The sequence below is a fragment of the Diadema antillarum genome, unplaced genomic scaffold (genome assembly GCF_040938485.1).
Source record: "Diadema antillarum isolate AM-2024a unplaced genomic scaffold, OU_Dant_1.0 seq00000222_RagTag, whole genome shotgun sequence".
NCBI lineage: Eukaryota > Metazoa > Echinodermata > Echinoidea > Diadematoida > Diadematidae > Diadema > Diadema antillarum.
Window position 1 is genome coordinate 520,507 of NW_027271276.1, and position 12,735 is coordinate 533,241.

The following is a 12,735-nucleotide window of genomic DNA, read 5'->3' on the forward strand; positions in this document are numbered from 1 at the left end:
ATGGGAGCAAAGGAGAGCATTCAACAAGGTACACGATGCAGGGTTCATAATTTGGAGAAGGAGCTGTTCTGTGAAGAGTGCAGAGTCTACATCTGTTCGGACTGTGTTCCATCAACTCATTCTGATCACGAGAAGATACAACGCAGGCAGTTTGAAGATGATCTGGAGCAGAAAGTGCGTATCCTTGATTTTCGAAGCAAGGACATGAAGGCATATCTCAACAGAAATGTAGAAGTCGCAGAAGAAAAGCGCCAAGAGATAAACTCTGCCATGGAGCATCTAAAAACAGAGGTCAGAGAAGCCTGCAGTGTACGAGAGCTGAAAGACTTAGAATGTTCCCTGATATATGAGATCGAGAGTCTCCACAGACATTACAATGAGGAGCTTGATACACTAAAACATCAAAACCAGCAAAAAATGAGCAAACTGAACAGCATGATGAAACAAGTGGCTACTGACAAGTTGAAATATTTAGAGACAGAGAGCTTGACAGCTCATGAGTCATTGTGCAGTGAACTCGGTAATATTGTGAAGGAAGAAGTCGATGATGCGGCGCTGGTGGCAGTCAAAGAGAGAGCCTTTCGCAAACAAATCACTCCGGCAGGCCAAGATGTCTTTTCTGTTGTGGATGTTCCCATCTTACCGTACCACATCACCAAGAGTGTTTCATTGCGGTCCACGTCTAGTGGCATGGCTAGTCTCCCGGGGGGCAGTGTTGCGCTGGGATACAGAAGACGCAGCAGAGAAGGAATCGACTTGATAGACTCTACAGGTTGCACACAACCTCTGCAATACATTCCTTCAAAGTGTTACCCTGATGTTGCCTTCCTCTCCAATGAGACATTAGTTGCGCCAAGCCTCAATGCCACGGACATCTGTGCCTTCAGCCCCAATGGTTTTGAGCTATTCAAGAGCACTCTCCCCACCAAATATTCTTGCCCAAATGTCAGCGTAACTTCTTCAGATGAAATTCTTGTTGCCAATACCACCCAGCATATCTACATCTTTGAATCTACGAGTGGAACACTGGAGCTATCGATCTCGACGGAAGATTTCAGGGCTGAAGCGGCACGCTCAACAAGGGCTGGGCCGATTGTGTCAACTGCGTCATACCCAGGCATCGTAACGGCCTTTGACAGAGATGGTCAAAGAGGGAACAGCGTTCTGGGGAGCCTTGGGGAACACTTCTTTGTTGATGTGGATGAGGAGGACAGGATTTACATTCTCACTGTTAGGTGGATTCCCCGTAAAGCTGAGTGCAGTTACAAGCTCTCTTGCTACCGGCTTGACGGGCTAAATCTGAAAGAAACTGCACAATTTGCAGGAGAAAAGCTGACCTTAAAGAGCAGCTTCTGTTATCTAGTTTGTCTCCAAGACAATATGTTAGCTTTAGTGAGTGCTTGCACTCTCTACTTTATCCAAGTTCCACCAGTTTGAATGCATAGCAACAGTGAACAGACACCTATTTTAAAATAGGGGATTGCAATGTATGCTTATTATGTACAGGGTGCTCTGAGCACAGCTATAGTAAAATTTTGTTCCAACAAAGTAAAAATTCAGGTCCCAATCTCTTTTCTTTCTTATCTCTTTCCACTCAGCTATGTAGTGAAATTTTTGATACAATGAAAGAAAAATGTAAATCATGAAGACTTTGTTATAATGGAAGACACCTGTATGATTAGTGTTTAAGTGTAGACTTTTTCTTCCAAATGCTGAGTGACTGGTTTGACTACAGCTCATCAAGCCATGCAGGAGACAGGGTTCTTGTACAGTGGACTCCCGTTATAACGAAGTCCATGGGACCGGCAGTTTTCTTTCGTAATAACGAAATTTCGTTATAAGCGAATGAATAAACAATAAAAATACATAGAGTTGATAATGTTGCGGCCCTAAATTTTATTTCGTTGTAACCGGAATTTCGTTATAACCGTGTTCGTTATAACGGGAGTGCACTGTATATGAACAATGTCCTTCAACAGCAGTCTACAATTATGGCCTACTCTAGGCAGGCAAGTACACACTGCTGATGGGGAAAAACAACAATGCAGAAATATTTTTACTAGCATTCAGTTATTAGGATTTAATGTTTATTATAATTGCTTCAATGTGATAATGCTTACTTGAGGGAGAGTATACAGTAATATTTATGATTACATGCACTTTACTAATTTATCATTGTTGAAGAGACTGAATACAGTTCTGGACATGAATACAAAGTGTTCATCCTATTGACAGCCACTTTGCAGGTTCTTTTGGAATGTCCTCATTCTGAGCAAATCAATTTCTGTCTAGAATGTATACGAACAGTTGTATGCTGTTTACATTCGTGGTTTATCAGATAAGTGTCTTTAATGTGTATCTTTGCCCAAAAAATTCTTTTTGATATATGAAAGAGATGCATTTCAGTAGTCCATTGCACCAACTTTCAGAGAAAAGGGGTCATTAATTAGTGAAATAATGCATCTGAAAGTTTCTAAACTCAATGGGTCTGGGAGGCAAGACTAGAGCAAACCCTATTGTTTGCAGTGGGTTACGGAACCACAGCGGTTCCTGAATCTCCCAGACACAGTGTGATGGGAAACTTTGAGATGCATTATTTCACTAATTAACGACCCATTTTCTCTGAAATATGGTGCAATGGATTACTGAAATGTGTCTCCTTCACATATCCAAAATAATTTTTTTTGGGCCAAAGATACACTTTAAAGGTAGGGGATATCTTTTACAGAACTCCCAAAATGCAGCAAAACATTAAATATGAACATCAGGGGACTTGTTTAGGCCACTGCTTAGAAATTTGGAAGTCAACAGTTATCTACAATTTGAATAATGCACAAAACTCAACTACTCAGTAGTTCTGTGTGTCAGCCACACTTAAGCCTTTTTGTTGCAGTCTTCTGTATTTTTCATCTATAAACACAAATCTAAAAGTATAAGAGCTGGTGTAATAACATATGGAGTGTGTGGCAAGAATGTGTATAGAAATGTTTGTAAGTTTTGAGGAACTTTATTCACAAAATATACATGATGGACACACATGCAGTGCATGGGTCTGCAAAGGTAGCCTAGTAATGTACTGGAATTTACGGTGAGCCCTGAAAAGAATTCAATTCAAAATCTAACGGTCGATAAAAATGTACTAAATGTTACCTTCCACTTTCAATACTTTATGCAGGGCTCGACACTAACGGTGGCCCGGTGGCCCGGGGCCACCAAAAATGAAAGTCGGGCCACCAAATTTCCAAAAAGGGCGAATTTGGTGGCCCGCCTCGGGCCACCAAAATTTTTTGAAAAGTATGTCAATAAATTCGTAACTTTTTGCGCTGGAAATTAGCAGTTAAATTAGTTTAAAGGATGGATGAAAAGGACTGAATGAGTGCCTGAGAGTGAGTGTTGCAAGTTTGTTGAGTAGATATGTCCAACTTCTAATTCTTACTATCATAAAACTTAAATATTTGACTCATTAAAAAAAAAAGGACTTTTAATGTTTTTTATTGTGTTTTTTTCAGGCCACCAAATTTTTCTCTCGGGCCACCAAAAATTTGAAATTTAGGATTTTGGTGGCCCCATCGGGCCACCAAACAAAAAAGTTAGTGTCGAGCCATGCTTTATGGGAGTTTCTAAAATGATACTCTCTTCAGCATACCACTGTGTTTATACAACTCTTCATTTAAGGCATGCAAATGGGATTCCCTACCTTTAAGTGCAATGGAAACATGGAACCAGCTATTATTTTCCAGTAAGTATGAAGTAATGTCAGTACAGAAGAGGAATTAACAATGTTGAAGTCAGTGATTCGGTTATTGAGGCATTTTGATTGCAATTATGTTAATGTATGTATACTCGATTATACCAACTTTTCTTCTTGAAGCCCCCCCCCCCCCCTCCCCCTTTCTAGTAACAGGGCTCTAATCCAAACATGTACTGCATATATGCCATATATATATTGTGAGTTTATGCAAATGGAGAATTCTCAACAATTTCGCAAGTGGTTAAATTTGCAATCATGGTGTACAGTATTGAACAGAGAAATGCATGCGTGTGCATCACAATTGATGTCGAGATCAGAGTTGATGAATTTATGTGTTAATTAGATTCATGAATAGCACCGGCTCACAAAATTTGCAAAAATAAAAACATCACCAAATATTTAGTGTATGCAGCATACCTCACCAATGAGATGGGCAAACCAGAGGGGTTTTCATGAATAGTATCCGTCTTTATTTCCTCATATTTCATAATGCATAAACATATATGGCATCCATGTTTGAACTAAATAGTTCTGCTCTGTTTTAGGAATTATCAGTGATTGCACAATTGTATACTTGTGGGCATCAAAATGTGATAGATAGCAGTGCAAAGGTATGATGAAAAAATTGTCCCCATACTAGCTAAATGCGCAGTTGTACTGTCATTTTGAATGTGAAATGAAATGGGATTGTAGGATATTTCCCCAGACCAGTTATGAGCAAAATATCCAATTATTTTGATATTTTGTCCATTCAAAACTTGTTAAAGTAGAAAGCTTGATTTCCAAACTAGCAATGCATCTTTACAAACTCAATTAAAGTGGAAGAGTAGTCTCAAACACAAATTCTGAATGGCTCAATATGATTATAGTTCCAGTTATGGATCATTTATTACAGAACGCCAATTGGAAATGTAGGTTTAAAACTATCTAGAGTCTTAAGATGATCCTGGAAAAATTGTCCACAAGCAATGAAAGGGCAAATAAAATCTACCACAAAGGAGTAGCATACAAATGATCTACCTCAAGATTTTGTTTGGATATTTTGGTATCATTGTGTACTGTAATGAAATGTTGGTAGGGTTTAAAGGGAAATGGGATAAGGATAAAAGAGAAATAATATACAGAATACTTGCTGAAGGCCGCCCAAAATATTGGTGATTTGGTAAGCCAACTCTGCAAATGATAAATCTGCACAACAGGCCTCACTTACTATACCGGGTGTCCCAAAAAAAGCGGAACGGTGGATTTTCAGTACCTTGTGTTCTAAAAGTGATATATTTTTTGACATCATTAGAAAGAGCATCTTCCGCAGAAGACTATGATAACAAAATCATTAAATTTGGTTCAGTACTTTTTATTCTACGCCAATTTCTGTAAATGCAGTCATTTTCAATTTTTTGCGACTTATGAGATAATAATTTGGGTGCGACACGCGTTCCATACGATGAATTGTGTAAGCTCGTTGATCCATGTCAACAAAAGATAACGCTTTCATATTTGGCGCACACACACACACACACACACACAGACACACACTGTTTTTCCTGGCCCGTGCCCAATGTGAAAGCTGTATCTTTTGTTGACATGGATCACCGAGCTTACACAATATTCACCGTATGGATCGCGTGTCGCACTCAAATTATTATCTCATAAGTCGCAAAAATCCGGCGAAATTTGACAATGACTGCATTTTCAGAAATTGGCGTAGAATAAAAAGTACTGAACCAAATTTAATGATTTTGGTATCATAGTCTTCTGTGGAAGATGCTTTTTCTATCGATGTCAAAAGATTAGACCGCAAGGTACTTAAAATCCACCGTTCCGCTTTTTTTGGGACACCCGGTATAACTGTACTTGTACATTTCTCATTTCACCTATTTAACCCATTGAGGTTGCATCTTGAGTATACTTGGGCAAGTGTCTATGGGAAATGTGTGTTGTGCATAGATCAGCCCATCCTCAACAGGTCGATATCGATGCTATGTACAGTCTATATTAGTAGGCGAAAGCTCCTACAAGGTAAAAGATTTTTATATTGAACTAATGAAATTTGCCTTTATTAGAGATTCACCAATCAGATGAACCTCTTCAAAGATCTATGATAAGTCAATATTATTGTTTTGCCTTTCTTTGCCACTTTGTGAATTATCTGAAATACAAGACATAAAGAGCACTATGAATGTGGAATCTGCACAGACATAAGTACTTGTATGTATCCTTTTTATCTGTTTGATATAACCTAGCTATACAATTATTATTATTATTATTATTATACTGCTATTTATTTGGCTTTCAGTCACAAATATCAATATTACAATACCTTGGTATTCAATATCAAAAGACACAATGGAGAGTTATGTTTGCACCAGGTTGGGCAGCCCTGGTCTGAAATCAAGATTGTGTTTTGCTTTTCTTTGTCATTTTGCCATTTTTGTGTCATACAAACTATTTTGAAGCTGTTTGCATATATCCTATTGTGTAAATGAATATAATAATGTAATATGTAACTTCTTATAGTACCCTAGGTTTCAAACAAATCTTCAGCTTTCTTTAGACGTAGCCCATGTTTATATTGTCTTATTATACTTTTTTTTTACTGGTGCTGTAGTAAAATTGGATTGACATACGATGTGTACCTCCATACTGTTTGTGTATATTCATATGTAGATGGAGTGTCGTGTTTGTACTTATATGCAATTAAGTTATATTCTTTGAAAACATGAAATGGGAATCATTTTGTCTTATTTTGGAGGTGGTTGAATTAGTGTTCATATTTACATGTGTATTTGTGTGTGTGATTGTGAATGTATACATGTGTTTGTATACATGTTGTGTGATGTGTTTAGTGTATGTGTGCAGCATATGTGACCCCTCCCCCCCCCTTCTGTGTGTGAAAGTGTTAGAGCTTATAACACTTTTTTAAGTGTATTATTCTCAATGTGGTATTCTAATTTTTTTCTCTGTGAAAAAAAAAGAACTAATCTCTGATTCTATAATCTTTGACAAAGAAACACCCAAATCCATGAAGAGAAATTGGTACAACTTGTCCGTTAACCCTGGCAAACCTAATATATATTTAAGTTCTATTGACATTGTACCAGTAAATAAATATTTCAGTAATAGGACAAAAAGTGTTCACCACATACACATGTAGGGTTCTATTTGCAATGAGCACAGTGCTGCATGTTACACATTTGTTTGCTTTAGGTTTTATAACATGTGTGTTTATACTTACTGCAGGAGTGTTATGGCAAACTTGGCAAACATGTTATTGACTGATTGTAGTACAACATTTACTTATTCAACATGCCATTATTCCTAAGTAAACTTACCTACTCACATTTACAATACTTTAAATTTACAAATCAATATGCAGTCCCCTGATGTATCATAAACTTGGAAGGTGTTTTCTTATTCTTTCTTTGCTGTTTGGTGTTTTTTTTTTAGCATGTACATAAACATATAGATGTTTCAACAAATTATTTTATGACCGAGATACTGTGCACCCCCCCACACACACACAAAAAAAAAAACATTTACATATGTGCACACACACACACACACGTTATGGGTGATAGGCATGGGTTGGATGAATAAGTTGAAAAGATTATGAACACTGAATAGTTTGAAAAAGAATAATTATTGACCATACCAGCTGTCCTGTTTAGGACCTATAATATGGTTTGTAGCATGGATGTTGATTTCCTCACAAGTTACAGGAAATAAAACCACAAAAGAACGGGTCCACTCTCTTACTAACGGCAATTACACTAGCTGCAGTATCATACTGGTACGGTACATAGACTTAGGATGGGTAGGCCAGCCCTATCTATATCTCTCTATATACTGAACATGTTGAGATATCACGTATTGACTCCATGAAGAAGAAATGAAGGAACAAACTGGTAATGCATTTTTGACCAATAAAGCATGAATTTATTCGACTCAAATTTTCAGCGTCCTACGCAGATTCAGGAGCCTGACAAGACTCCTGACGAAAGCATAGGACGCCAAATATTTTCGAATAAACTCATGCTTTATTGACCAAAAATGCATTACCAGTACCAGTTTGTTACTCTATATACTGTATATTTTTATACATACCGGTATATATATATATATTTTTTTTTTTTCACCTACCAGTACTCATCAATATTGCTGTATTGTAGGCCTATACTGTGTTCATTCCATATTAATCATGCAAGTTTTCCTATGCCATATAATAAATATCAAATAATATTTACATAGGCCTACAATGCAGATCCCATCATCAAAAAAGAAAAAGCAAAACAAAACTGTGTGCCTCCGTTGTTGTTGTTGTTGTTTTAATTTCTAATAGAGGCGTGTGTCTCCAGCTCCCTCTTCGTAACTTTTAGTCTAGATTCCTGACTATTAATTTTTTTTTTTCTGTCGGTATGGTGCAACAAGCAAAACGCAACATGATGTACTAGTAGTCTTCAAGTATTGTGACCTTGCATAAATGGGGTGTGTGAGTGTGCCCACGTACATATCCGCCTGTTAGTGCTTGTCATGACGGAAAGTGAAAACAAGTCCAGAATCTAGACTACTCTCTTCTGTGAGCGTGTGAGCACAGAACTCTTACAAGAGTTCTGTGCGTGTGAGGGGAAACCCGGAACCGTATGCATTACGTGACCGAGATCGTAGTGTAAACATCAACAGCCCAGCCTGCATAGTAGATCTGCAGCCCAACTAACCCCGTCGCGGGGCGCTGTAACACAGTAGTTGTCCGTATGGGGTCGCTGCTGCGGTTACAGCCCAACCAACCCAACCGTACATGGTATCTGGTCATTCTTGCCAACCCGCTTTCTTCACATCATCTGAAACCAACTTCCACTTTCCCTTATGTGCAAGACACTTGACATGTAACTTTTGCGGGGAAAAAGACTTAAAGTGAAATGACGTATGACAGCTCCAAACGAAACAAAATAGGCTGTGACATCACTCCCATAAACGAAGTCGAAGAGCTACTGAGCTGAGTGAATGTCCTGAGCTGAACAGAGCAGTGCAGTGCGTGCGGCCTGGCACCGACACTCGGTCGCCCACGCCACTCCTTGGTATGTAAATCTTGTTGCTACATGCAATTCATTGTCAGCGTCAGAACTTGTTTGTTTGTCTGTTGAAGTACCTGGTGATATGTTCCACAGTTCCCATGTCTGTCTAGTTAAAGTTCTTAAAATATTTGACGCTGGAAGGAAGTACAAAAAAGAATGCAAATGCACATGCAACACACCTCCCACGATGGCCCGGCATATGGGGTCCTACATATGATTTGATGTATCAAAATTGATTTCATGATTTGGCAGATTTTAGGAACAAATTGCCCATTTTTTTTTAAGGAGGCCCTATTTGTAATGACTCTGGCATTGTATTTTTATTTTGCAGGCACAGGGTGCAGATGATCAGCGATATGCATGCTTTGTCGTGAATGGCTTTGGTGTTTAGTGGTGCATGCACACTGGAGTATTCTCTAGCCCACTAATTTGAGAAACATCGCATAGAATTGACACATTTGTGCCTCATGCAGAGAAACCAGCTCTAGAGAAAAAATGGATTCTAAGACCAGTGCTGAGGAGACAGAGCAGTGTTGTTCTGTTCCCACGAGCCATGTCGAGCATGAGACAACTGATCGCATGGCCTATGAAGAGGAGCTAGAGGGCAAGGTGTATGCCCTGGTCGAGGAAAGTAAGTACAAGGTGCTATGTGTTGACAGCAATATCCAAATTGTGGAAAAGAAGCGGCAAGAAATTGCCTTGGCCATGGAGAAACTGAAAGCAGATGTTAGACAAGCCTGTGGTCCTCGGCAGCTCAGAGATCTGGAATGTGCATTGTTGTATGACATCGAGACCCTACATTCAGGATACAATAGGGAGCTCGATAGACTTAAGCAACGAGATCAGCAAAAGATAAAGAAAATCAACAGATTATTGAAAGATGTGGATACAGATGAGTTAAAAAGTTTACAGGGAGAGAACTTGGCTGCTCACGAGTCGCTGTGCTCTGAGCTCGACAAGCTTCTGGAGGAAGAAATCGATGATGGTCCAGCAGCGGAAGTTAAGGAGAGGGCTTGTCGCAAGCAAGTCGCTCCTGTCGGTCAAAATGTCTTTGCGCTGGTCAACATTCCCATCTTTGCATTTCATGTCTTGAAGGAAGTTTCACTGAGAGGAGATTCCTCGGCAATGACAGCACTGTCAGAAGATAGTGTAGCACTTGGATACATGAGCATGAACACCGAGGGAATAGATTTGATTGATTCCAGTGGTAGCATTCTTCCTTTGCAGTATATACCTCAACAGTGCTACCCAGATATTTCTTTCCTGTCAAATGGAACAGCGCTGTTGTCGTGCTCAAATCTCACCGACATCCGCGCCTATAGTCCTAATGGATTCGAAGTGTTCACCATCACGTGCCCCACCAAGAATAACTGCCTAAAGTTTGGCATAACTTCTTCAGATGAAATCCTCGTGGCAAATGGAACGGAGCAAGTCTACGTCTATGAACCGACATCTGGGAAACTAGCACAAACCGTGGCAACAACAGAAAGGAGACCAGAGCTGGCGTTTCCAACCAAGTCCGGAGTGATTGTCACAGCTTCCTACTGGCCGAGTATAGTGACCGTCTTTGACTGTGATGGTCAGAGGGGGAACAGCATTTCAGGGAGTCTTGGTGAAGAGCTGTTTATCGCTGTGGATGAGGACGACAGGATTTACATCCTCACAATCCTTTGGATTCCTCGAATAGCTGAATGCAGATACAAACTCTCTCGTTACCGACTGGATGGACTGGATCTGAAGGAAACTGCACAGTTTGCCGGAGAAGGACTTTCGCTTAAAAGTAGCTTTTGTTACCTGACCTGTCTTTCTCGTGAAAGACTGGCACTAGCATGTGGGCAGGCACTTTACTTCATCCAAATCCCTCCACCGTAATTACAGAGAATTTATTTCTTTGAAAAGTAGATTTACTTACCACAAGATATTCTTCTTTCTTCCTCGTACATGTACTAATATTGTACAGCTATTATTGTATGATTCATGTGACTGAAATGTATGCTACCACTCTAGACAGTACTCTTTGTAACTCAAATGCAAACATGTGTACAATACTCTAGCTCTATCCCAAGGAATTTGTTTTGCAAATGTGTTAGAAGAAGCAGATTATTGTTACCCATTCTAGTGCATTGCGGTGTTAAGAATCTGGACAAAATTCAATACATGTATTATGTGAAGACAGGCGTAAGAACATTTAATTCACCAATATTACAGAATCTCTGTATGAAAGTTCATTTTACTGTTTTTTCTGAAATGTTGATCTTAAACTGTATTCAAATCAATGTAGCGATTGCTAACCTCTTGCCAAACTGATATTTCTTGATAACATACTCCATTGTCGGTTCTGTATATACATAATGTATTTCACAACAGTGTTTTGGTGCTTACATGCCTTAAGTGATGTAGCAATAATTCAAGCATACAAAATGAAATTCATTTATCTGGATGGACCAAAATTAGCAGGGATCCATGAATGTTCATGAATATAAAGCACTTTGAAGATATCTGGAAGAGTGGTCTATTCTGGCCAAAAGTTAAAGGTACAATGCATGAAAACAAAGTGAAGCTTGATATTAAAAATATGTATTTTTTTTCTGCATTTGATAATCACTTGTATTTGGTGCACACCAAACAAGAACAAAAACAAATGTCTCTATATATTTTACATTCAATTGTGTCAAGATTAGTTACTTCAACACGTCAATTAGATGTTAGATTCTGACCAAGAGTGAATTAGTATCCCATATAACCATCCTAATATTTGTTCTATATTATAGGGAACATTCAAATAAGAAGACCCCACAGACAACTGTTGATTGAAACAGCATTCTACATGTACATTTCTTCTCTTTTTAGCTCACCTGAGCCAAAGGCTCAAGTGAGCTATTGCGATCGCCCTTCGTCCGTCGTGCGTCGTGCGTCGTGCGTCGTGCGTCGTCCGTCGTCCGTCGTCCGTCGTCCGTCGTGCGTCGTCCGTCGTGCGTCGTGCGTAAACTTTTTACATTTTCATCTTCTTCTTGAAAACCCCAAGACCGATTTTCATCAAACTTGGCAGGTAGCATCCCTAGGGGGTTAGGAACTCAATTTGTTAAAATGGGCACCATGCCCCACCCAGGGGGCCCCCAGGGGGGCCCAAACCCCCCAAAATTAAGGAATCTGTAAAAATCTTCTTCTCTAGAACCAGAAGTGATAGAGCTAAGTTAATACTATGAGTTAGTACATTGATGACTGTAGTTTCAAGTTTGTTCATGGCAGAATCAGGGGTGCCCCCCTTGGGACCCAGGGGAGGGGGGGTGGGGAAGGGTTCTAATGGGGCCTAAATTGTACATTTTCATCTTCTTCTTGAGAACCCCATGACCCATTTTCACCAAACTTGGCAGGTAGCATCCCTAGGGGGTTAGGAACTCAATTTGTTAAAATGGGCACCATGCCCCACCTAGGGGGCCCCCAGGGGGCCCAAACCCCCCAAAATTAAGGAATCCGCAAAAATCTTCTTCTCTAGAACCAGAAGTGATAGAGCTAAGTTAATACTATGAGTTAGTACATTGATGACTGTAGTTTCAAGTTTGTTCATGGCAGAATCAGGGGTGCCCCCCTTGGGACCCAGGGGAGGGGGTGAGGAGGGGTCCTAATGGGGCCTAAATTGTACATTTTTATCTTATTCTTGAAAACCCCATGACCCATTTTCACCAAACTTGGCAGGTAGCATCCCTAGGGGGTTAGGATCTCAATTTGTTAAAATGGGCACCATGCCCAACCCAGGGGGCCCCCAGGGGTCCCAAACCCCCCAAATGAAGGAATCTTTATAAATCTTCTCTAGAATCAGAAGTTATAGAGCTGAGATAATATTATGAGTGAGTACATTAATGACTGTAGTTTGAAGTTTGTTCATAGGAGATCCAGGGGTGCCCCTCTTGG

General features: G+C 39.7%; 2 protein-coding genes across 2 annotated transcripts; both read left to right on the forward strand.

Moving 5' to 3' along the window:
* LOC139729182 (uncharacterized) lies at window positions 1–1,486 on the forward strand. The gene has a single exon (XM_071640114.1). The coding sequence runs from the start codon at window positions 1–3 to the stop codon at window positions 1,435–1,437; it is 1,437 nt and encodes a 478-aa protein (XP_071496215.1). The 3' UTR covers window positions 1,438–1,486.
* Window positions 1,487–9,304: 7,818 nt separating this feature from the next.
* Window positions 9,305–10,695, forward strand: LOC139729183 (uncharacterized). The gene has a single exon (XM_071640115.1). It carries the CDS (start codon window positions 9,319–9,321, stop codon window positions 10,693–10,695), a length of 1,377 nt encoding a protein of 458 aa, XP_071496216.1. The 5' UTR covers window positions 9,305–9,318.
* Window positions 10,696–12,735: the final 2,040 nt, after the last annotated feature.

Bases quoted from the DNA above. Each gene is read 5' to 3' on its own strand.
- LOC139729182 (XM_071640114.1), top strand. From the start codon at position 1: ATGGGAGCAAAGGAGAGCATTCAACAAGGTACACGATGCAGGGTTCAT.
- LOC139729183 (XM_071640115.1), top strand. From the start codon at position 9,319: ATGGATTCTAAGACCAGTGCTGAGGAGACAGAGCAGTGTTGTTCTGTT.